The 27720-nt window shown below is 44.2% G+C and overlaps 1 protein-coding gene and 1 pseudogene across 4 annotated transcripts in view; both read left to right on the top strand.

Annotated features, from left to right (window-relative positions):
• Window positions 1-27720, top strand: part of sobpa (sine oculis binding protein homolog (Drosophila) a) — a 320001-nt gene that overhangs the window by 255839 nt on the left and 36442 nt on the right. For 3 of the 4 annotated variants that reach the window (XM_078212388.1, XM_078212391.1, XM_078212390.1), the window contains exon 8: window positions 24237-26224. In XM_078212388.1, coding sequence (XP_078068514.1) covers window positions 24237-26222 — 1986 coding nt within the window. In that variant the 3' untranslated portion in view covers window positions 26223-26224. The remainder of the gene's footprint in view (window positions 1-24236; window positions 26225-27720) is intronic. The other variant, XM_078212389.1, reaches the window with a different exon arrangement.
• On the top strand, window positions 19504-19621 carry LOC144494469 (5S ribosomal RNA; annotated as a pseudogene).

Raw genomic sequence — 27720 nt, 5'->3', positions numbered from 1 at the left:
CAGAAAAGCAGCAGCGAGATTTACTCATTTTGGTCCAAGAATAATTATGTACGTTAAAGACCAAAAAAAAAACCCTCTAGGTTCTTAAATGTCCACAGTGCTGGACTCCAACAGAGGCTAATACAGTGTTCTGTGCACCTTGTATCTCAACTTCCATTTGATTCCCCATTCTCATAAAATCTGCATTCCTGGGATATGCTGTAACCAGGAATGTCCGCGATTAAGGCAAAGTGATTATTCCCAATGTAACATCTGCAACTCTCCACTTACCTCATTTAAAGTGATTTGCCGCTTGTATGACTGAGCAAATGGGATAAGTTGGAAAAGGCTGGTGTGGAAGGTGCAAAAGGAGAGTGAATAGTGTACAGAGAAAGGGTAAGAGAAACACCAGTGTCTTCCGACTTCTGAGAAACCTCAGCAACTCTGAGCACTTGGATATTAACAGATATTACCCCAAGTACAGAATATAAAGGAGGCAATCTAACTGAAGTGTTTAACCTCAATGAAGGATTTGATTGGGTGAATCGTGATTAAACTAATTCTTCTGGTGGGACAGACCAGAAAAAACTTCAAATTACAGCAGGGCTGTACAGGGGTGACAATGTAGAAATCTGAAACCCTTTGCTTGGTCAAGTAAAAATTTCAATATCCAGATTGATGGATTTTTGTTAAACAAGTGGCTGGATTTAATGGAGCCATTGAGGGATTCTCACCCCATGTCATCTCCCTTGGGGAAAGCACAACATGTTAAATGCAAATTAGGCACTTAACTGGACAGTGGGGGGTCCTTCTCTGGGGTCAAGGATTCCGGAGACAGCAGAAGTCCCATCCGCCAAGAGCTGCCTGCCACAGATCTGTTGAAACTAGGGAGATGGTGGCTGCTGCCGGTACAACATCTACCCAAGGCCCAGGATTGTCGCTGGGTCCCAGTTGGACATGGACGGGTAATAGTGGGAAGTGGGGGGTCATGGGTGATGGTCAAGGGGGAAGGGAGTTGGCACCAAAGGCAGTGGGGGATGGCTCTCTGCGGCCCTCCCCTTCCTAATGTGGGGTCCCTCAATCAGACACCGAGTGCCTTGAAACAAATGACCCCCACTATCTCCATACCCCTGCCAGGAACCTGTTAGCAATCCCGCACAAGTTTGCGTGTCATGCTCCCCATATAATGAGACCCCCACCCGCCTCTGAAAGAATACCAGCAGCGGCGGGATGAGGCCCATACATAGGCACTAATTGGCCAATTAGAGGCCTCAACTGACAGTAGGGTAGGAAGGCCATTTATGAGCTATTATAATCTTCTTAAAGGGCTGCCCACCATATGTTCAAGGGAATTAATCAAGGTGGAGGCAACAGTTGCCGGGGCCCCAACCATTATCCTCTCGCCTGGTTGAATGACCCCCCATTACCAAACACGCCAGGCAGGAGGACATTAAATTTCACCCAAGGGTTAAAGATTCCAGGTTAGGTACAAATCAGCTGTGATCAGACTGAATGGTGTTACAGGTTCATTAGGCTGTTCTTGTTCCTAAGGCTTGCTGTATGCTTTACGTAAACTAATTGTAAGCTACACTTAACTAGAGCAATAATGCTGTTTCCTTTGTATGACAGGTACCAGGCCAGTTCAGTATTCATTTCACAAATCATGATGAAAAAGACCAGGTTACCATTTTTCTGAATAAAGTGTTTCTCTCCCTCTGGAATAATCTTCAGTTAACAACAGTAAGGTTCGAATTGAACCATTCCAAGGGACTGCTATAGAAAGGGAACATTGGGCTGGATCATATGAGATGCAGATTCCGCACTCACCCCCATGCCCCTCTCCCCACCCCAGCCCCCGCCACCCCCACCAGCTAAAACATCAAGGGGGGGGGGGGATGCCCGCTGAGGAGAAGACTCACAGCTCTTCAGACAGAGACTTGAGATGGGATTTCCCCTCCTCAGGGACATGAAGTCCCACCTCAGAGAGCTGACAGCCAATCTGAGGCCGGCAGCTACCTAACACTTTGTGGGCCTGATTTGACCATCAAGTTGCGCCCATTTTCGGGCGTGAAAACTTGGTAAAGTCGGGCGTGACGCGGGTAGCGTGATCCGGGCCTGCTTCCGCGCCAGTTCTCCCTTTACCAAAGCTCGAAAATGTGCGCAACAGCCATTTAAATACATTTGCACACATGCGTATGGGGGTGCCTGAGGACGGGTCTAAAGGTCGAATCTGAAACACTCCCAGTTTCAAGTCCGCCCAGCACTTGTATCAACGTGGTAAAATAGGGTCCTGTGTGTCTGGTGTTGGATCATTTGGACATGTCTGGGGATCCCACCATGTGCCAAACTGACAGGCCCTGTGGAGGGAAGGGCAAGGGACTGTGGGACTCTGGCTTGAGAGGCCAATGAGGGAGGAAAACCTGGGTGAGCAGGGCACGGGAACCTTGCGGGCTGGTAGTGGGGACGGGAAACTGATGAGCCCAAGGAGCCCAACTCTTTTAACCAGTTTTGTAACTGTAAAAGTCTAGGATTTCGACACACAAACATTTGTAATGTATTACCTAAACCAAACAGCTTGAGGATATGGGCACGCAGTAGCATCCCTGATGTGTTAGTTATTTCTGAGACTTGGTTTAATAACTCTATTCTGGATCATGAACTATATTTAGTTTGAGTGGAATTTTCCATTCTCTATGCTGGGTGCTGGCTGAGGTGAGAGAACCAGCGTGCAACTAGCTGACTGCACAACCGCCGATTTCCTCGCCCGATAATCCAGCACTCTGTGCAGAGAATGGGAAATCTGCAGGTGTGGTCCACGCCGTCCAACTGACGGGACAGAACCGGACAAAGCCGGCAATGCCGGGAATCCCGAGATTGGAACCCAAACAGAGTTCCCCAGCAAGTCCCCTCCCTTAGCATTGCCCCCTCTGGTGGGTTCCCTCTACCTTGTTCCCATTTTTAAAACTTGTCATAAACCTCGTCGACGAGACGCCATGTCGGTGAAGCGGGGGTGGGGGGAGTTTCCAATGTGGGGGAACGTACGGCGGGGCAGCCCTTTAAATAGATTATCATTTATTAAACTGACAATCCTGTCCTTTCTGGGCAGGAACCCGATTATGTCACTGGCGGGGGAATCGGAAAACATGATTGCGTCAGCAAGGTTCTTGTTTTCCGACTCTCATGAAATTTTGCGCCTACATCACTGTTTGCACTCACAGTAAACATGGGCAAAATCGCTGCAAATATCTTTCAGCAGGACAGATCATCCAAAGGAGGAGGGGTTGTTATTTTCACTAAAGAGCACCTACATAGTTCAACTGTATTGTCAAAATCAATCTCTACACAACTTGACTTAATGGTATTAAAAATTAAGCTAGCAGGTAATTTTTCTCCGACAACAGTTGGTTGCTACAGACCTGTCCCAGCAAGCACTCAGCAGCCTTTAGTCAGCTCCTTGCTCTAATTACTACTCCTGAGTTTGTGTTACTCGGAGATTTAAACAGAGTATGAATAAAACTTAATGATATTCAGTTGGCATTTGGAAATTTTGGAATCTTTTTATACCTTTTTCTAATTATAAGAGAACCTATTAGACCTGCTGCTAAGTCTCGTGTTAAGTCTCCTGATAAATCAACCCCTCTTGATATCATTCGCACTAATGCCCCCTGAAATACAGACAGGCAGCCTATTGCCAGGATTTGAGCGATTGTGGCTTTATTGCTCGTGTTCGATGTGCATGTGTAGTAAAACGTCCCCCACTGATTTTAATCAAACATCGTTTTGGAATAAACAAAACTTTTTTTTTTACATGATTTAGCTCAGGTAAATTGGTATAGAATTAAGTGAATTCCTTTTGCAGCAAAGGCATGGGCCTTTGTTAAAGATACTTTTAGCTACATTATTAATAAAGATGCAGCAATGAAGAAGTTCAGAATCAGAAGCCACAATAGCCCTTGATTTAATTCTGTAGCAGTTTGGATCTTAACTATTACCCCCTTTAAAGGGGTAGTTAGTTGTGTTCCTACAGCGTTCATCAATACCAACTCTGTACCTTACGTCAGCAAAATAATGTAATCTGGCAGATGGCAAGGACAACTCAGACCAAAGTAGACTGACTTTTCTTCTGGCAAATTAGAAATAGATGTACTAAGACCACAGGAAAAGCAACGGTTGATTATTGCAAACACCAATTTACTATTTCAGGATGTAATCTGAAAACATTTTGGCAAAGTGTGAAATGTTTAGAAAATAAATCCTCCTGCTTTCAGTTACCTTGTTCTATAATTTTCTACAATATTGTAGTTACAGATTAAATGCATGTTCAATTCTGATTTTATTAAAGCAAAACAGGCATTTGACATGGCTATAGCTAATAATAGTTAGTTGTGTTCCTACAGTGTTCATCAATACCTACTCTGCCCTTGTCCTTACAGTTTTTCTTTATGGTCTGTCACATTACCAGATGTGTTGGAAAAACTACTCAACTTGGACCCTAATAAGACATCCGGTACTGATGACCTGCACCTGTTTTTTGTCAGAACTACAGTTTATGTCATTTCTGCCCCTCCATGTTATCCATTTAATGCCGCTATTCAAATGGCAGAAATTATTTTTGCGTGGAATTTCCACCGCTGCCCTGCCCCTTTAAAGGGGGTAATAGTTAAGATCCAAACTGCTACAGACCAATTTCTGTTTTAACCTGCTTTTTTAAAGTTATTGAACCAAGTTGTTTATATAAATAGAAAAAAGTACAGGGCCTAAAATAGAACCTGGTGGGACATCCTTTTGAACTGTAAGTAGGCCAGAAACAAGCACGGGGTGGCACGGTGGTTAGCACTGCTGCCTCACAATGCCAGGGACTCGGGTTCGATTCCCGGCTCGGGTCACTGTCTGTGTGGAGTTTGCACATTCTCCCTGTGTCTGCGTGGGTTTCCTCCGGGTGCTCCGGTTTCCTCCCACAGTCCAAAGATGTGCGGGTTAGGTTGATTGGGCCATTCTAAACATAGAATCATAGAAACCCTACAGTGCAGAAGGAGGCCATTCAGCCCATCGAGTCTGCACCGACCACAATCCCACCCAGGCCCTACCCCCACATATTTACCCGCTAATCCCTCTAACCTACGCATCCCAGGACTCGAAGGGGCAATTTTTAAACCTGGCCAATCAACCTAACCCGCACATCTTTGGACTGTGGGAGGAAACCGGAGCACCCGGAGGAAACCCACGCAGACACGAGGAGAATGTGCAAACTCCACACAGACAGTGACCCGAGCCGGGAATCGAACCCGGGACCCTGGAGCTGTGAAGCAGCAGTGCTAACCACTGTGCTACCGTGCCGCCCCTGACACTAAACTGACCTTAGTGTCAGGGGATTCGCAGGGTAAATATTGAAAGGATTGTCTGTAAGCAGCTAACTTCTTTTTCAGACACAAACAACATATTGTCAGATGTGCAGTCTGGTTTTTGCTTGGGACATGGTTACATTACAGCTGCATTAAAAGTTTTAAACAATATTATAACTGCCTTGGATAAGAAACAAACTTGTGCTGCTATTTTTATTCATCCATCTAATTCTTACGAAAAGATTGAGTGGCATTGGTTTTAACAAGGATTGTCTTGCATGGTTCATAAACTACCTTTCTAATCGTATTAAATCAGACAGGCTTAGATAGAATAGATAGGATCCCTACCATGCAGAAGGAGGCCATTTGGCCCATCAAGTCTGCACTGACCACAATCCCACCCAACTCCTATCCCCGTAACCCCACATATTTACCCTGCGAATCCCCTGACACTAGAATGGTCCAATCAACCTAACCCGCACATCTTTGGACTGTGGGAGGAAACCGGAGCACCCGGAGGAAATCCACGCAGACACGGGGAGAATGTGCAAACTCCACACAGACAGTGACCCGAGGCCAGAATCGAACCCAGGTCCCTGGTGCTGTGAGACAGCAGTGCTAACCACTGTGCCACCATGCCACCACGTGCTTATTTCTGGCCTACTTATAGTTCAAAAAGATATCCCTCCGGGTTCTATTTTAGGCCCTGTTCTTTTTTCTATTTATATAAACAACTTGGTTCAAACAACAAGGATCTCTCTTATCCATCTGTATGCAGATGACGCAAGCTTATATTCTGTAGGTCCATCCATTCCTTCTGTTTCGCACAATTTGTAACTTCTGGGACCTTTCGCAGAGAGGTTAAGGCTCTGTTGACTGGTGCTTGTACTTGCTAAACTGTCAATTCTCTTTCATTGCTAATTTGTATTTCATTGTTTTTAGAGTTTATGGTGCCACAGTGGTTAGCACTACTGCCTCTCAGTGCCAGGGACCTGGGTTCAATTCCGGCCTCGGGTCACTGTCTGTGTGGAGTCTGCACGTCCTCCCCGTGTCTGTGTGGGTTTCCTTGGGGTGCTCCGGTTTCCTCCCACAGTCCAAAGATGTACGGATTAGGTTGATTGGCCATGTTAAGTTGCTCCTTAGACCGGAATTTTACCATCCCGCCCAACTCGGGAATCGGAGCGGGCGAGGGGCAGACCATGGAAAGGTCCATTGACCTCGGCCAGGATTTTACGGTTTCCGGATGGGCGAGGCTGTAAAATCCTGCCCTTAGCTGGGTAAATATGTGGGGTTATAGGAATAAGGCCTGGGTGGGATTGTTGTTGGTGGGGGCTCGATGAGCCAAATAGCCTCTTTCTGCACTGTAGGGATTCTGTGATTCTACAAAATGTATTGTGAAATTTCTGTTGCTGCAGCGTTAGCCTCTTGGCCAGATCATTATTGTAAATGAGAATTGGTTCTCATGGCTAAGTAAAAAATAAATACAGCGGCATTGGGATGACGCTCATAAGTGGGCAATAATTACCCACTGAAAGGCTTCAATTGACCCTCTGGCGGGCGGATGAGCTGCCCAACAGCACACCTGCCGCAGGTATAATTGCCATGGGGGAAGGTGTGAGCAGGAATCAGGTGGGCTGGCGCCTGCTGGATTTAACAAGAACCATCCAGTTCACAAAGCTGCTAGTCTGTATTAACTGTCCTCTCGGCTTTATCTACTCTGTGGAAGTGGTCCATATGAATCTTGCCTTATAGCTACAGGATTTCCTGAGAATCGTGCTGATAACTCACCACCGCTTGCTCTGTGGTTTTAATATTACTAGGTTCCCAAAACTGAACGCAATAATCTTCCACCCAAAAACCAATGTTTTGTGTAAATTCATCATTATATATTGATGCTTGTTCTCCGTGCCTCCACCTTATAAATCCTGAAATTAGATTGCATAAACCCAAAATAAGATTGACCTTTTTTTAATAGTTCCATTTGCTTGCAGTTTCACTCACAAAATGTGTATTTGAACATTTAGATCTCTGTTCATCATTATTTTCCTGTTGAATGTACCCCATTCCCTGTTTCTCTCCAAAATGTCCAGGCTTGAGCAGACAAATGGCAAGCAAGTGCCAAGCAATGGCCATTTCCAACAAGACAGAATTTAACCGTCACCCCTTGATGTTCAATGGCTTTACCATTGCTGAATCCTCCAATTTCAATATCCTGGGGGTTACCATTGATAAGAAAATGGACTGGACCAACCGTATAAGTACTGTGCCTACCAGAGCACGTTAGAGGCTAATCTTGCAGTGAGTAACTCACCTCCTGACTCCCCAAAGCTTCTCCACCATCTACAAAGCACAAGTCAGGAGTGTGATGGAATACTCTCCCCTTGCCTGGATGAGTGCAGCTCCAATAACACTCAAGAAGCTTGACCCAATCCAAGACAAAGCAGTTCACTTGGTTGGCATCCTATCCACAAACATTCACTCCCCCCACCACTGATACACAATGGCAGCCATGTATACCATCTACAAGATACACTGCAAGAACTCACCTACCCCCACAGACAGCACCTTCCAAACACATGACAACTACCATCTAGAAGTAGACACCTGGGAACACCACCACCTGGAATCCCCCCTCCAAGCCACTCCCCATTTTGACTTGGACATACATCACCATTCCTTCACTGTCATTGGGTCAAAATCCTGGAACTCCCTCCCCAAAAGCACTATGTGTGTATCAACACCACACAACTGCAGCAGTTCAAGAAGGCAACTCACCACTAGCTTCTCAAGGGCAATTAAGGATAAGCAATAACTGTTGGCCCAGCAACAACCACATCCTATGAATGAATTAAAACAAAAATTACTCCACATTTTTCTAAATTTACTTGGTCTACCGTGGTCTGCTATTTTCAATATATTGACAATTTCTTCTTGAAGTTTTTTTTGGTTAACCTGTTGAACAAACTTTCTACATTTGTATAAGCAAATTTTGAAATTGTCCTTCGTGTATTCAAGTTCAAAGCATCAATATATACCAAGGGTAAGAATAGGTTCAGTTGTGACCACCGTGATACAACATTTCCAATCTTACTCTAATGTAAACAGCATCAATTTACCCCAATTTTTTGTTTCTAGTCTCAACTATAAATTCATGTTTTTAAAACCATAATGTTCAATTGTTTGAACAAACCTCTTGTGAAAAACTTGTTGAATGTTTTCTGAAAATCCATTTGTAGTGCACATATCACATTCCTCTCAACTATCCAATCAATCTTCTGAATCCTCTGTATAATTTGGCAAACATGACTTGCCTTTAACAATAATGTTTGCTGTTAATAGACTTTCTTTCACAAATCTGTACAGATGGAAACTCTTAGCTCAGAGCTGCTTTCTTCACAAACTGATACCACATATGCCAAGTTGTTCCAGTACAGCTACAACGCTTGCATCTACCCGACAATGTGGATGATTGCCCAGGTATGTCTTGTACAAAAAAAAGGACAAATCCAACCCGGCCAATTACTGCCCGACCAGTCTACTCTCAATTATTAGTAAAGTGCTATGTGTCATGCGGCACTTGCTCAATAATAACCTGTTGACTGACGTTCAGTTTGGGTTCCACGAGCATAACTCAGTTCCTGACCTCATTACAGCCTTGGTTCAAACATGAACAAAAGAGCTGATCACCAGAGGTGAGGTGAGAGAGTGACTGCCCTTGACATCAAGGTAGCATTTGACCAAGTGTAGCATCAAGAAGCCCTAGCAAAACTGGAATCAATGGGAACTGGGGGGTAAAACTCTCCAATGGTTGGAGCCATACCTAGCACAAAGGAAGATGGTTGTGGTTGTTGGAAGTCAATCATCTCAGCTCCAGGACATCACTGCAAGAGTAACTCAGGGTGGTGTCCGAGGCCACAACCATCTTCAGCTGCTTCACCAATGACCTTCCCTCTACCATTCGGTTCAGTTGTGACCACCAAACTGAAGTGGGGATATCTACTAATGACTGCACATTGTTCAGCACCATTCACAATTCCTCAGATACTGAAGTAGTCCATGTCCAAATGCAACAAGATCTGCTTTCCAGGCTTGGGCTGACAAGTGGCAAGTAACATTCACATCTCACAAGTGCCAGGCAATGGCCATCTCGAACAAGAGAGAATCTAACCATCTCCCTTTGACGTTTAGTGGAATTACCATCACTGAATCCCACACTATCAACATCCTTGGGTAATTATTGACCAGAAACTGAACTGGACTAGCCATATAAACATAGTGGCCACGAGCAGATCAGAGGCTAGGAATCCTGCGGCAAGTAACTCACCTCTTGACTCCCCAAAGCCTGTCCAACATCTATAAGGCACAAATCAGAAAAGTGGTGAAATACTCTCTCCTTCCTGGATGAGTGCACTCCAACAATACTCGAGAAGCTTGACACCATCCAGGACAAAGCAGCCTACTTGATTGGTAACCCTTCCACAAACATTCTCTCCCTCCACCACTGACATACAGTGGCAGTAGTGTGTACCATCTACAAGATGCACTGCAGGAACTCATCAAGGCAAGGAGCACCTTCCAAACCCATGATACCGTCTAGAACGACAAGGGCAACAGATACATGGGAAAGCCACCACCTGGAAGTTCCCCTCCAAGTCACTCACCATCCTGACTTGGAAATGTATCGCTCTTCCTTCACTGTCACTGGGTCAAAGTCTTGGAACTCCCTCCCTAATAGCACTGTGGGTGTACCTGGGGGCTGCAGCGGTTCAAGAAGGCAGCTCACCACCACCTTCTCAAAGGCAATTAGGGATAATCAATAAATGTTTGCCTAGTCAGCAACTTCCACATTCCATGAATGAATATTTTTTTAAATCTCCAATACTTACTGCGGCATTTCGTTGAAGATGCACCCATATGCTGACCTTTCCTATTCCACCAGTTACAGAAACAGTCTGAGCAGCCAGTGTGTATGCGTATTGGAGTGGGAATTGATCAAGTGGCTTTGCAGAATGCAGGAAATGTGAACAGGATCAACTTGTATCTGGTAAAAGTGTCTGGGTGCAGAGGTGTGTGAATGGTCGCACTTTATTTTTGGAGGAAATCAGATTTTCCGCCATATTCCTGACCTTTTGCCATTTTCCTCCGGCCTTGTTATGGGTTGGGATTGCCTAGTATGCCAAACACACACTCACCCCTGCTGAAGTCCGGTTCTCCCATTGAAAAAGGTGACGAAAACCGGAATACCTCAGACACGTTATTTTTGTCTAGTGCTGCGGAGTTTTAGAAGCCCATTAAAAGCAGGCCAGGTTTGAAAGTTTGTGAAGAAAATGGCAGGCCTGCTGAGAAGTTGGGAACATTCTGAAAGGTAAGTGTAAAATGATTTTACATCTTCAAATGTCATCAGTAGGTACTGTACTGTAATGTAGATGTGTTTGTAATTCAGTTTATTCATTTTAAGGATCTGGCCTGCAAAAATAAGTTGACCCTTATATTGATCAGCATTGTGTAATGTTCACATGCATTACAGTTTCAATGGAAAACATACCATCGCATTCTCTGCTGTGAGGGTTTTATGTTCTGAATTAATTGAAGTGGCAGATCTGACTTTTTAAAAAAAAGACCCTGCTTCTGCAGCTGAAAAAAAATGGTCTCCATCTGCTTCCTTTCCATTGATTGAGAGACACTTTGCTTGTAATTGAAATAGACAGAGCTGCAAGATTTTGCTGTGACAGTTGTGCCATTACGAATATTTGGCTGGGTTTCAAAAGTTTCAGTTTAATAGGTTGTCTTTTGATCCAAGAACTATTGAAACTTTTGGGAGCCTAAAATAACAGATTATGTCTTTGATGTGGTTTCGCATTTGTTTACAAACCTACCAGACACTTCTAGTATTATAACTTCTTTCTCCGCCTTGGGTTTTTTGATCCAGTACCACTGATAGTAATTTTGAATTCAAGATTTTCTTAGATTTTTAGCGTTTTTTCCAATTATTTCAAAATATTTCTAAGTGCTATTGCATGGCTCCTGGGAATTGTATGTAGTGTGTACTGGGTAAGTGGCTATGCAGGATATATTTCAAGTTTGTTTATTAGTGTCACAAGTCGTCTTACCTTAACACTGCAATAAAGTTAGTGAAAATCCCCTGGTCGCCACACTCCGGCACCTGTTCGGGTACACTGAGGGAGAATTTAGCATGGCCAATGCACCTAACCAACACATCTTTCAGACAGTGGGAGGAAACCAGAGCACCTGGAGGAAATCCACGCAGACACAGGGAGAACATGCAGAGTCTGCACAAACAGCGGCCCAAGCTGGGAATCGAACCTGGGTCCCTGGCGCTGTGAGGCGACACATGGCATGGGGGCATATGAAGTGTCATGGGATGGCATGTGAGGGAGTATGTGGACGTAGCAGTGGTATGGGGTGGCATGGGGAATGTGAGGGGGATGGGTTGCATGAGGGAATGTGGGGAAGCATGGGGTGACATGGGGAATGTGAGGGGGCATGGAGGGAACAGAGGTAGCATGGGGGGGTGAATGGGGAGCATTGAGAGGGGTGAGGTTTATGGGGGCCTTTAAACAATGTTGAAAACTGGACTGCTATGTTGGAGAATTAAGATGGACTTTCTAACTGCCCACCTCCACATCCACACACCTCGCAAACTCCATCATGGCTCACAAAATGCACTGTGAACTTAACCATGTGTGAAATGAGCAAAGTCCTGGGCAAAGTCACACATGTTTCAGATGTGCATTTTGCGAGTTGTGACAGAGTGCAGAGTGGGTTTTCCTGAGCCCAGGCAAATAAATTGACCTAAAACCTCTGTCATTCAATGTGACAGACTGAGTAGTGTTAATGTTCGGGTGGTAGTCATGCAGAGGAATTGCATCCTAAGGCAGGATCGTGTGTGTTGAAGCTGTCCACATCTGCAAATTCACTTTACTACTGAAAAGTCACTGTAAATGGTAAACCAAAGAGAGACAGTTTTGTCTGATTGGGAAGGAAGTCTACTTATTTATCATTGTGCTTGCTTGGACAGCAAAGGAAGGAGACACGTGGAAAGAGTGCACTCTAGTTTTCTGTACTGCTGTATGAGTTGGGACTCTGTGATGATTTCTTTGCACAAATGTTTTTCATTATGATCCATTGTTCAAAAATTATTGAAGAGAATTCATGATTCATTAAAAAGTTATCTTTAGTTAGTGAGAAGTGGGAGCTGATTTGGCTTGCTGCTGTCAGTACTGCGTATATCTAAACATGAACTCATAGTTTTAGTCTTAAGTTACATTGTTAGTCAATGTGGTGTATTTTCCATCTGTCAGATCTGCCTGAACAATAATTAAAGATCTGTGGGAGAAAGCAGAGGCCTTTGAAATGTGGATTCTAAGCCTATATTTAAAATTCCATACATACGCCATAAGAGCAATGAAAAGGTCTTTGAGATTGCAGGAGCAAACGAGCTCATAAAAAGTGACACCTAGAAAACAAACTGTCAGTATTTTGGCCATCTGAACAGTTCTGAAAAGCTGCAGAGATCCTTCCTCGAGGATCAAATGGAGGGCAGCAGAAAGAGGGGTCAGCTTGGGCGTGGTTAGAGGACTGACGTCAGAGTGGTTGCAGGGGAGCTCTGTGAATGTATGAGGATGGCGCAAGACGGACGGGTGTGACGTATCATAACAGCAGATCTCCTGGTCGGAGCAGCTACAAGCAGCAGTAGAAAGATCAGGGGGATATGATGCATGGTCCATTTTATTTCCAAAGCATAAATCCAAACTGTTCACTGTTTGACCTGCAGCGCATATTGCCATTGATAAGATCAAGTCTCAATTCAGAGAAAGTGCATGCTTAACTGTTGACTTCTGCAATGAAAACAACCTGAATTGCAAAAGTAATCATACCATTAACCAACCTCAAAATTCTTTGTGTAAAGACAATAGCCGGACTTCTCCGACCGTTCACGCCGGTGGGAGTTTCACATCCCGCTGCAGTGAACGGAGATTTGGCTTGTTGCCAAAATCTGCGTCTCCGCCACAGCAGGAGCAAGACGTGAGCGGGCGGTAAGAGTGCACCCAATGACTTTGGGTGTGTGATGATTTGGATGCACCGAAAATAGTGTGTGAAATAACAGCCAAGTGAGTAGTTTCACCTGAACTGCAGTCAATGGGTGAGTGGGTAAGTACTCAAATAGACCTTTTGACAAGTTAACTGGGGTTGGGTTTTTTTTCTGGCGGTATCTTAGCGCTGATTGACAAATTCGTTGGTGCAAAAGTACTGGTGGCTGGGAGTTGATTTTTGATTGGTTGATTTAAAGGTGATGATACCTGTGTTTGTATTGGCTGTTTGTTTATGCCGACCTGTGTCAATTTGATTGGATTTAAGTAGGTTGTGTAAGATGCTAATAGAATGAGAAAGTTGTCGGGATGGGACATTAGCTACATTTTAACCATTGAAGGATAGTTGGCTTGAAGTTGCTTCAGGTTATTTGAACTTTCAAATCCTTTTCAGCCTGCTTATCATGGTAACACACTAAAAATTAACATAGTGAGAAATTTGTATGATGAGAATCTGGTTTCAGAAAACCAGGAGTTTTAAGTACAATCACAGATGTAAGAAATGTTTCCACATCTGGACTTCACTGACATGTGTATGAGGAAGGAAAATAATAGAAGAGAAAGAATACTGAGGAGTAGCAGTGTGTTGGGACTGCAATGTTTATATGTGAATATGTAAAGTATTAGAAACAAAGTCAGGGAAATATTCCTCCATTTCAAAAATCACTCTTGATAGAATAGGGAAAAAAGGGAGGAAGGGTGGCTTTGTTAATTAAAGATACAGTTAAAGGTTTAATTGATAGTGATTCTCTGATAGAGTCTCCCAGCCTCGAGTTTAGAAAAAGTAAGGGATCAGTTTCAGAAGACAACAGCAAACCGCTGCAGGAGCTTGGCATTGCATAACATTGGCATAAACATATGGCAGTCCATGGTTGCCAACACCTGAAGAGAGAGACAGGATCATTTATTCAGAGTACTTGTTGACCACCAAATAGGAAAAGAATGGAGGATGAGGGTTAGACTGGCAACAGACTTGTAGATATGTGTAGTTCATCCACCCTAAAATAGACTGTTATAAGAACTTAACTTTATGATCCAAGTGAGGAGGATTCTCAGAATACATTGGGTATTGTTTCCTTTATAAGTTGCATGTCCAAAATGCAAGACAATAAGATCTGTTTCTGGGTAACAAAGCAAGACCAGGAAGGAGAATCAGTTGGGAAATTCTGACCACAATCTAATTAGGTTGAAATTGAAAACAGATAAGGTCTCTAAGACACAGATTTTGGATTGGAAATTTGTTAATTTCATACCGTTGAAAATTCATTCATTCAGGTTTGATTGGTTGGGCAAAACTGTCAATTGTACTGTGGACCAGAAGTGGAAGGTACTTAGAAATGACACAAATAGGGCACAGTTTCATCTGATTAAAGTAAAAGGTATGGATATGTTGGAACTGAAACACCATTTTAACAAAAGATACATGATAAATATAGAGATGATAATGCAGAAAAAGATACGAGTTGTAATAGCTATCAAAATAATACAGAGTAGTTTGGAAGGAACAAAGAAAGAAGGCTCTTGATCAATATAAATCAATATTGCAAGAGTTGGAGAAATAAGAAATGGTCAAAGAAGGGGTGTGTCCGCTCAAAAGGTAGGCAATGAATATCAGAGATTTTTAACATGACTTTGCCTCAGATTATCCAAGGAGAATGTGGAAGTACCAATATTGTGGATAAATATTCAAAAGGATTGTATTTTAAAAAGTTAACGGGACTAAGAACAGAAAATGTGCCTGACCCATACATTATACATCCTGGAATACTGGAGGAGGCTGAAGAAAAGGTAACAGAGCCACTAATTATATGTGGAATGGGAATTGTGACAAAAGATTGGAGGGAGGTAAACATTACAACCTGTTTTAAGAAAAGGGTAATGAAAAGGTCAGGAAATCACAGGTCAGTAGGTTTTACTGTAGTTGTGAATGATCTTGGAGTCATGGAGGTTTACAGCATGGAAACAGGCCATTCGGCCCAACTTGTCCATGCCGCCCTTTTTTTCAAAAAACCCCTAAACTAATCCCAATTGCCCGCATTTCGCCCATATCCCTCTATGCTCATCGTACCCATTTAACTATCTAAATGCTTTTTAAAAGATAAAATTGTACCCGCCTCTACTACCACCTCTGGCAGCTTGTTCCAGACACTTGAATTCATCATCCAGGATTAAATTATTGCACACTTGAGAGATGTTGTGTGGGTTAGTTAGAGATAGACAGCATGGTTCTGTAAAGCACAGGCTGTGTTTGATCACATGAATTGGAATTTTTGAGGCAATCACATCAGTCTGGATTTTGCAGTCACCTCTGACCCATAAGAAAGCTGCTCACAAATATTTAGCAGACTCTGTGGCATCGATTTCCCCAATTATGACATCATTTCATCCTGGTGCCAGCTACAGGAGATCTCCGGTATCCAGGAGAAGTGAAGTCCTCCAGCAGATTGAGGATTCCAGAATTCTCACTTGCAGCAACCAGGAAGTGAACAGAGCTAATGCAAAAGCAAAAACACTGTGAAGGCTAGAAATCTGAAATAACAACAGAAAATGCTGGAAATACTCAGCAGGTCTGGCAGTACCCTGTAGAGTTAAAGTTTCAGGTTGATAACCCATTCTGATGCAGGGTCAATGTAAAGGATAGGAAGAAGCTTCATTCCCCAGCATCAACATCTTTGCCGAGCACTAAAATATAGAAATAAAATAATGACAATTACAGTGTGGGAGGAGGGTAAACTGAGGGAGCGAGACAGTGAAAAGAACTGTACACGAAAAAGTTCATAACAATAGTGAAGGAGCAGAGATGTCAGAGTGTAGGTACATAATAAATCAAAAGCAATTAAGATCCCATGTCTTAAACATTGAACATTGGAATGTAAAATCAAAATGATGTTGAATATATACAAGACATTCAAGGCAGCATGGTGGCACAGTGGTTAGCATTGTTGCCTCACCGCGCCAGGGACCCAAGTTTGATTCCTGGCTTGGGTCACTGTCTGTGGCTTTTGCACATTCTCCCCGTATCAGCGTGGTTTTCCTCCGGGTGCTCCGGTTTCCTCCCACAGTCCAAAGATGTGCGGCTTAGGTGGATTGGTCATGCTAAATTGACCCTTAGTGTCAGGGGGTTAGCAGGGTAAATGCATGGGGTTATGGGGATAGGGCCTGGGAGGGATTGTGCTTGGTGCCGAACGGCCTCCTTCTGCACTGCAGGATTCTATTCTATGAAATAATCTTTAAGTAACAGTTGGGATAATGTGTACACTCTGGATACCCCATCATAGGAAGAACATTACAGTTATGGAAATGTTAAGAATCAGAAGCATGAGAGGAACTATTGACTGGTTACAGCACAGGAGACAATTCGCCCCATCGTTTCCATGTCAGCTCTCTGCAAGAGCAGCTCAGCTTGTCCCACTCATCCCGTCCTTTCCTACAACCAGTAGTTTAATTTCCTTCAGCTATTTATTCAGCTCCCTTTTGAATCTGCCTCCTCCACACCCTTGAGCTGTGTATTTCAAGTCCTCAGCACACGCTGCATAAAAAGTCTTGCTTGTGCTGCCTTTGGTTCTTTTGCTTAAATCAGTGTCCTCTGGTTCTTTACCTTTTTGCCAAGTGGAACGGTTTCTTCTATCTGCGCCTGCTTAGATTCCTCATCATTTTGAATACAACTATCAAATCTCTTCTCAATCTTCTCTTCTCTAAGGAGAATCACCCAAGACTCTCCAATCTGTCCAGGGTAACTGAAGTCAATCATCCCAGGAACCGTTCTCCTGAATCTTTTCGACACTCGTTTTTTAAAATGCAATGCCGTGAATTGGACACAATACTCTAGTTGAGGTGTTTTATAAAGGTTAATGACATAACAAGTTGTTTTATGCAGAAAGGCTTCCACTGGAGAAAGTTGAGAGAGATGGAGGAAGCGATTCACTGGTCCCGCGTGCCCTGGCACAGATCACATTATGCGGTATGGCTGGAGAATTGTATGAGATGGGCCAAATGCGATTCACGCCAAGGAGAACCTCTCTTGAGATGCTCCACCCCACCCTCCCATGACAATGCTGGATGTTCACCAGATTAACATACTGAAATCAGTATTTAAATATGCATTTCTGGATTTTAGCTGGAATCACCCAACTCCTGGTATTCACTGAACCACCCTCCTGCCTGCATGCTGTGGGGGGGTGGGAGTTCTCCAGGGTCAAGGGTTGGGGGTGTTCCTCATTTCCTCACGCATACTGGGGCTGCAATGTCCATGGGGAGGGAGACCTTCAACTTAACTTTGAGATGGGATTCTCTGAGGAGCCGGTATTGTCGGTGTCATTTGATCCCGCACATCTCTTTGCAGCGGGAATCTCCCCAAAAAATGACCAGTTGTGGGTGAATTGCAATCTGGATCATGCTGACCCACCTGGCAGAATTCTCACCACTTTTCCCACCGGGGAAAAGTCATTTTTTGGGAGCGGTCAGCCCCTCATCAACGTTTCCATAATCATGGCAGTATTTGAGAGAATAAATAGTGAAAGGTCGCTTTGTAACTTGGGAGTATACAGACTGACATTGATCGCTGCAAGAACTAAGGTGTTATTCAGGTTATTAAAAGTTATTAAAATGTGGAATGCTTTCATCAGAATTGGTGTTGAATACCCAGTTCTTTCTTTCTTACTAAAAGTACCTAATTGCAGTTATAATCTAGACCCTGGCTGTGCTGAAACAATACAAGTCACGGACATTGCCGTGTGTGACCTCGTCCAAGAGGGTGGTGTAACCAAGGAGTACGGGGATTTGTAACCATATTATTGTCAGCTGCCCAAAGTTGTGCTCAAGATGCCAGCAGATGCCAAATGGAGCGAACTGGCGCAAGCTCAGAAAGCAACGCCGTTCAGGCACATGTGCCTCTTCTGCATATGTACACATTAAAGTAGATTCGTGCACTCTTAGGGCAGCTTGGTAGAAGTGGTTGGGAAACTTACTGGGATGTACCTGAGATGCTATCCAATCATAAGCCCAGATCAAGGGGACATGCGGTGGACTGTCCATATAAAACACAGCAGGTGTGTAAAGTTGCTGAAGCATTATTATTGCTTAATCTTGGACTGCTTGAATGGGGACTCTGGTGCCTCCAGAAAAGCGTTTCCTTCTGTAGCAGTGACTTCATTCATTTTGAGATTCTATGGGGTGGAATTGTACAGCTCCTCCCGCTGGTGTGATCTTCCATTCCTGCCAAGTCAGTGGACCTTTGAACGGCTCACCATATTTTCCGGCCCTGACCCCGCTGCAACGGGGCCATAGAATTCCACTCTATACATCAAATATAAGTCCCTTTTCTTAATGTCAAGTGAAATACAGGCGCAAGAAATTTTATTTACTACACGGTCAGGCAAAAACCATTCTGGCGGAATCTTACAGCTGTTCATGCCGGTGGGATTTTCTGGTCCCGCTGCAGTGAACGGGGATTTGGTTGGGCCTCAGATTCTCCATTCCCGCTGCATCAGCAGTTAGGTCTGAACAGCCGGTATCGCACCTCTGGTCTTTTTTTTAAGCTGTTGTAGCCAGTGGCACCATTTGGCTTGGTAGTGGCATGACAAAGATTCTAGATTGCTTAATTAATTTATAAAAAGACTCCAGGAGAAGTTTTCAAATTGCCTACCTGAACTAATAAATCATATCTTGGAGCAGTGCAAGGCCAGGATGAAATGGTATCCATCCCCATTTGCGGCCAAGAACCACCTCCGGTCCTGGAGGGTAAAACCCGAAAAACATTGAAGAAACTTCGATGATGTTATTGAGCAGCTGCAGGTTTTTGTCGCTGTGTCTGGGCTCAGATTGGCTGAATGGCCTTCCTCACTGTTCTGTCTTTAGATCTTATGTAAACCTAAGGTCAATCTCCTTCCCCCTCCCCACATCCTGCCAATAAGAGGGGTGTGTATACATGTTGAAAGTGAGCATAAATTAACTTTGACACCCACAAATCCTTTTTAGGATTGCACCGCCTAATTGAGTACTTCATTTTGTGCAGCTGAACATGCTGTCACTTACAGCAGCTAGCAACAGACTACGGCCATACTTGCCTGAAAGCCTAAGGCCATACTAGCCTGAAAACGCCCAGTCTCGTCTGATCTCGGAAACTAAGCAGACTCAGGCCTGGTTAGTACTTGGATGGGAGACCGCCTGGGAATACCAGGTCAGTAGGCTTTAGGGTGGCATGGTGGCACAGTGGTTAGCACTGTTGCCTCAAAGTGCCAGGGACCCAGGTTCGATTCCCAGCTTGGGGCACTGTCTGTGTGGAGTTTGCATATTCTCCCAGTGTCTGCGTGGGTTTCCTCTGGGTGCTCCGGTTTCCTCTCTCAATCCAAAGATGCGCAGGTTATGTTGATTTGCCGAACACCATGGGCCGAAGGGCCTGTTCTGTGCTGTACTGTACTGTTCTATGCTACATTGTCCCTTAGTGTCCCAAGATTTGTAGATTAGGGGGATTAGCAGGTTTGATACGTGGGGTTACGGGGATAGGGCTCGGGTGGGATTGTTGTTGGTGCAGGCTTGATGGGCTGAATGGCCTCCTTCAGCACTGTAGGGATCCTATGATTCAACAGCAAATATGGGCTCAAGTTTCTGGTGGCTAACGTTTTGGAAATCAGTGGTTTCACAAAAGATAAGTCCATTACTACATCACTGAGTAATAATGGCTATGTGGACTGGCGTTTATTTATTTGCCAAACTATTTATGGAGACCAATGTCTTACAAAGCATTAAACAATGATAGGAGTCTTAAGCGTGACTTAAAGGTGCCATTGCTCCTTCCTTCATAAACCATGGTTAACGCACTATATAACCAATAAGGAGGCAGGACCTTTACAGAGGGACATAGATAGGATGCAAGACTGGGCGGACAAGTGGCAGATGGACTTCAACCCAGATAAATGCGTCGTGGTCCATTTTGGTAGGTCAAATGGGATGAAGGAGTACAACATAAAGGGAAAGACTCTTAATACTGTAGAGGATCAGAAGGACCTTGGAGTCCGGGTCCATAGGACTCTAAAATCGGCCCCGCAGGTGGAGGAGGTGGTTAAGAAGGCGTATGGTGTGCTGGCCTTTATCAATCGAGGGATTGAGTTTAGGAGTCCGGGGATAATGATGCAGCTATATAAGACCCTCGTCAGACCCCACTTGGAGTACTGTGCTCAGTTCTGGTCGCCTCACTATAGGAAGGATGTGGAAAAGATTAAAAGGGTGCAGAGGAGATTTACAAGGATGTTGCCTGGATTGAGTGGCATGCCTTATGAGGATAGGCTGAGGGAGCTCGGGGTTTTCTCCTTGGAGAGACGAAGGATGAGAGGAGACCTAATAGAGGTGTATAAGATGTTGAAAGGCATAGATCGGGTGGACTCTCAGAGGCTTTTTCCCAGGGTGGAAATGTCTGCTACGAGAGGACACAGGTTTAGGGTGCTGGGGGGTAGGTACAGGGGAGATGTTAGGGGTAAGTTTTTCACACAGAGGGTGGTGGGCGAGTGGAATCGGCTGCCGTCAGTGGTGGTGGAGGCGAACTCAATAGGGTCTTTTAAGAGACTCCTGGATGAGTACATGGAGCTTAATAGGATGGAGGGATATAGGTAGGTCTAGAAGGTAGGGATGTGTTCGGCACAACTTGTGGGCCGAAGGGCCTGTTTGTGCTGTAGTTTTTCTATGTTTCTATGTTTATTTTACACAGTCTGACTGCATTCTTAATTGAATTTTCATAGTTCCAAGGTTGCAAGCTCAGAACATTGCGGTCATCCTTGGGAGCAATGAGCAATGAAGTGCAATTATTTATGCTATTCAGTACCCAGTCTTAGTTTTATCATAAGGCAAGACATCAAGTAAAAGTTGTGACATCTAATTGCAAGAAGAAAGAAAGGAACAACCCATATGACAAGGCCCATCTAGTGTGTTCCTGACATTGTCTTCAAGGCAGTCGAAGTTGTCTGCTTCATTATCACACCCCGTTACCTCCCATCAGTCATATCTGGACTAGCAGCAGCAGAGGAGTACGGTCCAAGCTGACTCATGAAATATGAGAACAATTTACACTGAGAAATAATACATAAATAAAAAAGATGAATCATGTAACCCAAGCCCCTAATCAAGTCCCATTTGGACATACACATTGATTGGTTTGTCCTGAAAGCTATATTCAGAAGTGAGCTGTAATGATATTACCAGAGCCTGCGATGAAGTATTTCTGTAGTGCAAATTCAGCAGGTATTTGTGAAGAGGGATATGTGACACAGCAGAATTGTGTAGCCTCTGATTCCATTCATTAAATATCTACCGATTCCATATTGTTACTTTAGAGCCACTCAGTAGCTTGCATCTGACTGAGGAGGTAAATGGGGATTGAGCAGCACCTTACTAGGATTCACAGATCAGTAATTCATAACTTAAATATATTCCTGTCCCAATGCATTCTTCACATTGGAGGGAACAACTTCAAAAGTGTCTTCGAAAGTGCAATTATGCCATATCTGTGGAATCAATGAAACCTGGTTTCACCTTGCAGTGATGATAGATTGATGGTGTAAATACGACCTGATTCTCACGGCAGGATCTGACATGACACTAGGGCCAAGCACGCTGAGGCTCCCTGAAAGAGAAAGCCTCACTCCACTTTGCTCTAGAGTCAGGTCAGCTGGAGTTTAGAAGAATGAGAGGGGTTCCAATTGAAACATATACAATTCTGTCAGGGCTGCACTGACTGGATGCAGGGATGTTGTTTCTTCTGGCTGGAGAGTCTAGAACAAGGAGTCACAGTCTCAGGATACAGGGTAGGCCATTTAGGACTGAGATGAGGAGAAGCTTCTTCACTCAAAGAGTGGTGAACCTGGAAAGCTCTACCACAGAAGGCTGTGGAGGCCAAATCACTGAGTACTTTTAAGAAGGAAATAGATTTCTAGAATCTAAAGGTGTCAAAGGATACGGGGAGAGTGAGGGAGTATGGTGTTGAGATAAAGGATCAGCCGTGATCATATTGAATGACAGAGCAGGCTCTAAGGGCCACATGGCCTACTCCTAGTTTCTATGTTGTTTCTTGCGTTCTCTGTCCAAAGCAGGTCCAACCCACAGTGCTGGGATCCTTACCATGGGTTGGGCAAGGACGCAGATCCCGAACCCATCACAGCCAAAACATGGATTAACCCCATGTGGTAGGCACCAATCTGATCAACTGGTACCACCCCTCCCCCACCAAGGGTGACCAAGCTGCTGTGGCAGTGTGCACTTTGACGTGCATGGAGTTATGGATAGTGATGGCAGAGGCTTCAATCTCTGGCCATCACACAGCTGACTGGGAATCTCTTCCATTTCAGGTCAGCTGTTAACACCTAATGTATCTAGCAGTAGCATAGTATTGGATCAAAATCAAGTTAAAGCCAATAAAATAGGAAGCAAGCTTGCATTGCAAGTGCACCCTAAAGGTGACACCTGCACAGGATACTCTGATTTCCTGGCATACCTGGGGTAGGAAGGGGAAGATCAAGCAAGGATCCTGCTTCAACTTGCTGCCTGGTGTGTTATAGTCACGATTGCCTTCCAAAGAATGTCCACTTGGGTGTAGTAGTGAAGGATGACTAATGACATTGAAGCTACAGGGCAACATACAAGGTTATTGCCTGAGGAATTAAAATCAACAAAGAGGACTTGCTGATATGGCAGAGAGTAATTTTGCTTCTGTTAGAGGGAAGTGTTGGTATTGGTGTAATAAGATTTCCACCTTCCCCCTCACCCACCCCTCACCTCATCTCCAATTTCCAATAGTAAGACATGGGCCAGGATTTTACAGCCCGCCATGGTGTGTCATCCCCAACCCCTCCAGCGGATGCGGTGGGCCATTTAAATTGCTGTTTACTTCAGCAGGACCGTAATATCCCACCGGGCGGGAAGGGGCCATAAAATCCTGATCATGGAGTTCAGGGAAAGGAAGAGGTCAGCCTGGTACAACTGCTGGTCAGTTCACTTCCTTATCTCTCCACTCAAAATCAAGCACATCAATGCTTCCATCCTTTCTGATCTGTAGGCTTATCCTCCCTAGGAACAGTGGCCTCAGTTTACCAGTTATAACACTAACATGAGAACATCAGCAATGCAGTTGGAAAGTTATAAGTGCTGTGCTTTAAGGATGCAATAGCAATGCAAGCTATTGCTTTTGAAGTGGAGATGCCGGTGTTGGACTGGGGTAAGCACAGTAAGAAGTCTCACAACACCAGGTTAAAGTCCAACGGGTTTATTTGGTAGCATGAGCTTTCGGAGCACTGTTCCTTCATCAGGTGAGTGGGAATTGGGTTCACAAACAGGGCATGTATAGACACAAACTCAGTTACAAGATAAACAAAAGACTTGATTACCTGTTAAGACTCGCATTCCAACCATTATCTTGTAATTGAGTTTGTTTGTGCCTGTTTGTGAACCCAACTCCTACTCACCTGATGAAGGAGCAGCGCTCCGAATGCTCGTGCTACCAAATGAACCCCTGTTGGACTTTAACCTAGTGTTGTGAGGCTACTTACTGTCGCTGTTGAAAAGAAACCTTTGTTTCTACCAGTAAAATGTGTCTGTGGTCAACCATTTCACGTTAACATCATGTGATATCTGATTTAGTTGGATATAAAATTCACTCTATTTTCAGTGAAAAATAGATAAAGTCTCTTCAAAAGATTAACTTAAACTGTGTAGGTGACAAAATAACATTATATATCTTCTTGAGTTGTTTTCAACAAACTTCATGTTTGTTTTGGAGTGGCTATGCTTTCTAATGTGCTCTCAATTGTTCTAACCACAGGTATGTGACTGGTGCAAGCACATCCGGCACACAAAAGAGTACCTAGACTTTGGAGATGGAGAACGGCGGCTTCAATTCTGCAGTGCAAAATGCCTCAATCAGTACAAAATGGACATTTTTTACAAAGAGACACAAGCCAACCTTCCTGCTGGCTTGTGCAATACTGGGCACCCTCCAGTGGAAAATAAATCTGATAACACAGGCGTGCAACTACTGACTCCAGAGTCTTGGAACATGCCACTGACAGATGCTCGGAGAAAGGCCCCATCTCCCGTGGCACCTTCCTCACAGACTCAAGTCCCCATCCCTTCCGTATCTGCTACTCTCTCCCCATCTGATCCTGCCAGTAGCTCTGCTGCCAAAATTCACACTCCAATCTCCAAGGCAGTGGCTGCAAATGAAAGTCCAAATATTGCACCAATTCAGCTTCAACAGCCAGCCAATATTGTGCCTCCAGTGGGTGTCCCTCCAGGTAATCCGTCTATGGTAATGACAAATCGAGGTCCTGTGCCTCTGCCAATATTCATGGAGCAGCAGATGATGCATCAGATTCGTCCACCATTTATCCGAGGGCCTCACACTCCAAGCCCTAATAGCCCTCTGTCAAATCACATGATTTCAGGGCTTGGTCCCCCATCAGGTGGCTCCAGAACTCTAGGTCCTAATTCTAGCCCCATGCATAGGCCAATGCTCTCGCCACATCTTCATCACCCATCAGCGCCCACAGTGCCAGGGAATCATCAAGGGTTACTTCCCTCGGGAGCACCCCTCCCTAATGTTTCCTTCCCACCTATTAATATGATGCCAAATGGCCACATGCACATCCCACACCTTTTAAACTTTGGAGTGCCATCACTTGCTCCGTTGGTCCCCCCTCCAACGCTTCTGGTGCCCTATCCTGTCATCGTTCCACTGCCTGTGCCGATTCCGATTCCCATTCCAATTCCACATGTGTTCGACTCCAAGTCTACCAATGGTATTTCCAGCAGCGCTGAGAGTCTCATTCCAAGCACATCTAACGATGAAGATGACACTAAAAAGCCAAGTAGTTCATTGACATCAGACAATGGGCAGCAGAGGCCTTCCAAGTCTATTAAAGCCTCACCTAACTGCTCAAGCCATTCTTTGAACCAGCCAGCCATACTTCTTGACACCAGCAGGAGTGAGGTTGTCGATCTAACTGTCAAGCCTAATGGTCCAATTAAAAGTGATTTTTCTTACTCTGAAACGGTAGACTTTCCACAAGATGAAGTCATAGACTTGACTATGAGCCATAGAAGCAGACTTAATCACATCGGTCATAGGCCTTTACATCCTTCTGTGAAACTTGAGAATGAAGGTAGAAGTGTTGTAGATTTGACTGTTTCTAGTCCAGATAAACGGAACTGTATTGACTGTAGGGATTTTCCTCATTTGAACCCTATTGAAACAAAGGTGTTATCTTGTAGTGATTCCTCCCACTGCAGCACTATCCAGCTAAATTCAGGAAGCTCAGGAGGTGACTCTGATTTAACACCTTGTAATCTGGTTATGAATGGCACAAAAAATCTGGATGGTTCACACTCAGACGAAAGACCAGAGCAGCAGCAGCAACAGCCAGAGCAGCAGCAGCAGCAGCCACAACTACAGCAGCAGGAGCAGCAACAGGACGAGATCGCAGTCAGCGAGCTGGAGTCAGTCAAAGAAAACAACTGCACACCAAACTGTCAACTGGAGTTAGAGGCAGGTAAGAAGGCCTCAATTGAGTCACCCCTGGGTGGGGTGGACAAGCAGGATGTAAATCATAATCCTGCAGATGAGGACCATGCATATGCCTTGAGAGTAGTACCCAAGTCGGGCTGCTTGATTCAGCCTGTGCCAAAAGCGACTGAAAAGACTGCCATAGCACCCTGCATAACCTCAACGCCAGTACTCAACACAGGGCCCGAGGACAGTGAGCCGCCACTGAAACGTCGATGTCTCCGGATTCGAAACCAGAACAAGTAAAGGTTTGTTTTGAAATGCGTTTACAAAAACCTGAAGGCAACACATTTAGAATACAAAAGAAGACACCCAGAGTCATATTTCACTATTATGACAATGAGCATTTCAAAAAATCGTTAATTGTAATATTTTTTTTAAAATGTCTTGGACCAATTAACATGGCACTTTTTCTCCAATGAGGCTTTATCCATTCAAACTGGCACTGGTTTCTGGAGTTAATCGGATAGATTGCTGGCGCTAATGTCAAGGGATCCAAAACTGTATGACTTAAGCAATGGCAAAGCTCTTTGATACTGCATTCTGATGGGTATACTAATTAATCATAAGTTTAGAGTCAATTTTCACTTTTCGTTTTTAAGCTCAGAATTGAAAACAAACCTCTTATTCATCTGGCAAAATGTGATAACAATTCAGTTTATAGTGAAAATTAACAAGGAATAATCAAGTATATGTTTAGATGTCTTCCATAATATCATGATTCCAAAGAAGGCTGCCCACAAAGATCTAGTGATGGATTCCCCAGTTTTAATTTTATTCCAGCGCCAGCTTTAGGGGATTTCTTGTATGCAGCCAATCACGTTCAAGAATTCTCACAGACAGCAAGTCAGGAAGTTAAGCACTGTTTATCTTTCACCCTTTAATGATTTTACAGTGAATGTAATAAATATTTGGACATGTAAATAGGGATTAAGTTAGAAGCTGAAATATTATGAATTTTTTAAAAAATGTTTCTAGAATCTATAGAATTTTGCACCATCTTGGAGGACTTTGACATTCCACAAATATAAAATTAGTTTTACAGAGCCGGAGAGGGCGGCGTGGTGGCACACTGCTGCCTCACAGTGCCAGGGACCCAAGTTTGATTCCCGGCTTGAGTTAATGTGCAGAGTCTGCACATTCTCCCTGTGCCTGCATGGATTTCCTCCGGGTGCTCCGGTTTCCTCCCACAGTCTGAAAGACATGCTGGTTAGGTGGATTGGCCATGTTAAATTCTTCCTCAGTGTACCCGAATGGGTGCCAAAGTGTGGCAACAAGGGTATTTTCACAGTAACTTCATTGCAGTGTTGATGTAAGGCTACTTGTGACACTGATAAATAAACTTTAAAAAAAGAGTTTATCATCAATAATTATGACTTAAAATGCTGCTAAAACCCAGCTACATCACATTTGGCAAGGCATTTTTTTTTCAAATCTTTTTGCGGTGAGACCAATGGTGTAAAAATTGGAAGTTGCAATCAAATCAATCTGTTGTTCAACAGCGAACACTTAAACGGTGCACCTTTCAAAAATTAATTTCTGGGATGCAGGCTTTGCTGGCACGGCAAGTATTTATTGCCCATCCCTAGTTGCCCTTGAAAAGGTGGTGGTGAGCTGCCTTCTTGAATCGCTGCAGTCCAGCTGGTGTAGGTGTACATACAGTGCTTTTCAGGAGGGAATTTCAGAATTTTGACCAAGCGACAGTAAGGGAACAGCGAGCCAAGTCAGGATGGTGAGGAAAGGG

Source organism: Mustelus asterias, chromosome 5 (assembly GCF_964213995.1).
Source record: "Mustelus asterias chromosome 5, sMusAst1.hap1.1, whole genome shotgun sequence".
NCBI lineage: Eukaryota > Metazoa > Chordata > Chondrichthyes > Carcharhiniformes > Triakidae > Mustelus > Mustelus asterias.
The sequence above is the reverse complement of the archived record's forward strand: the minus strand, read 5'-3'. Positions and strand labels throughout refer to the sequence as shown.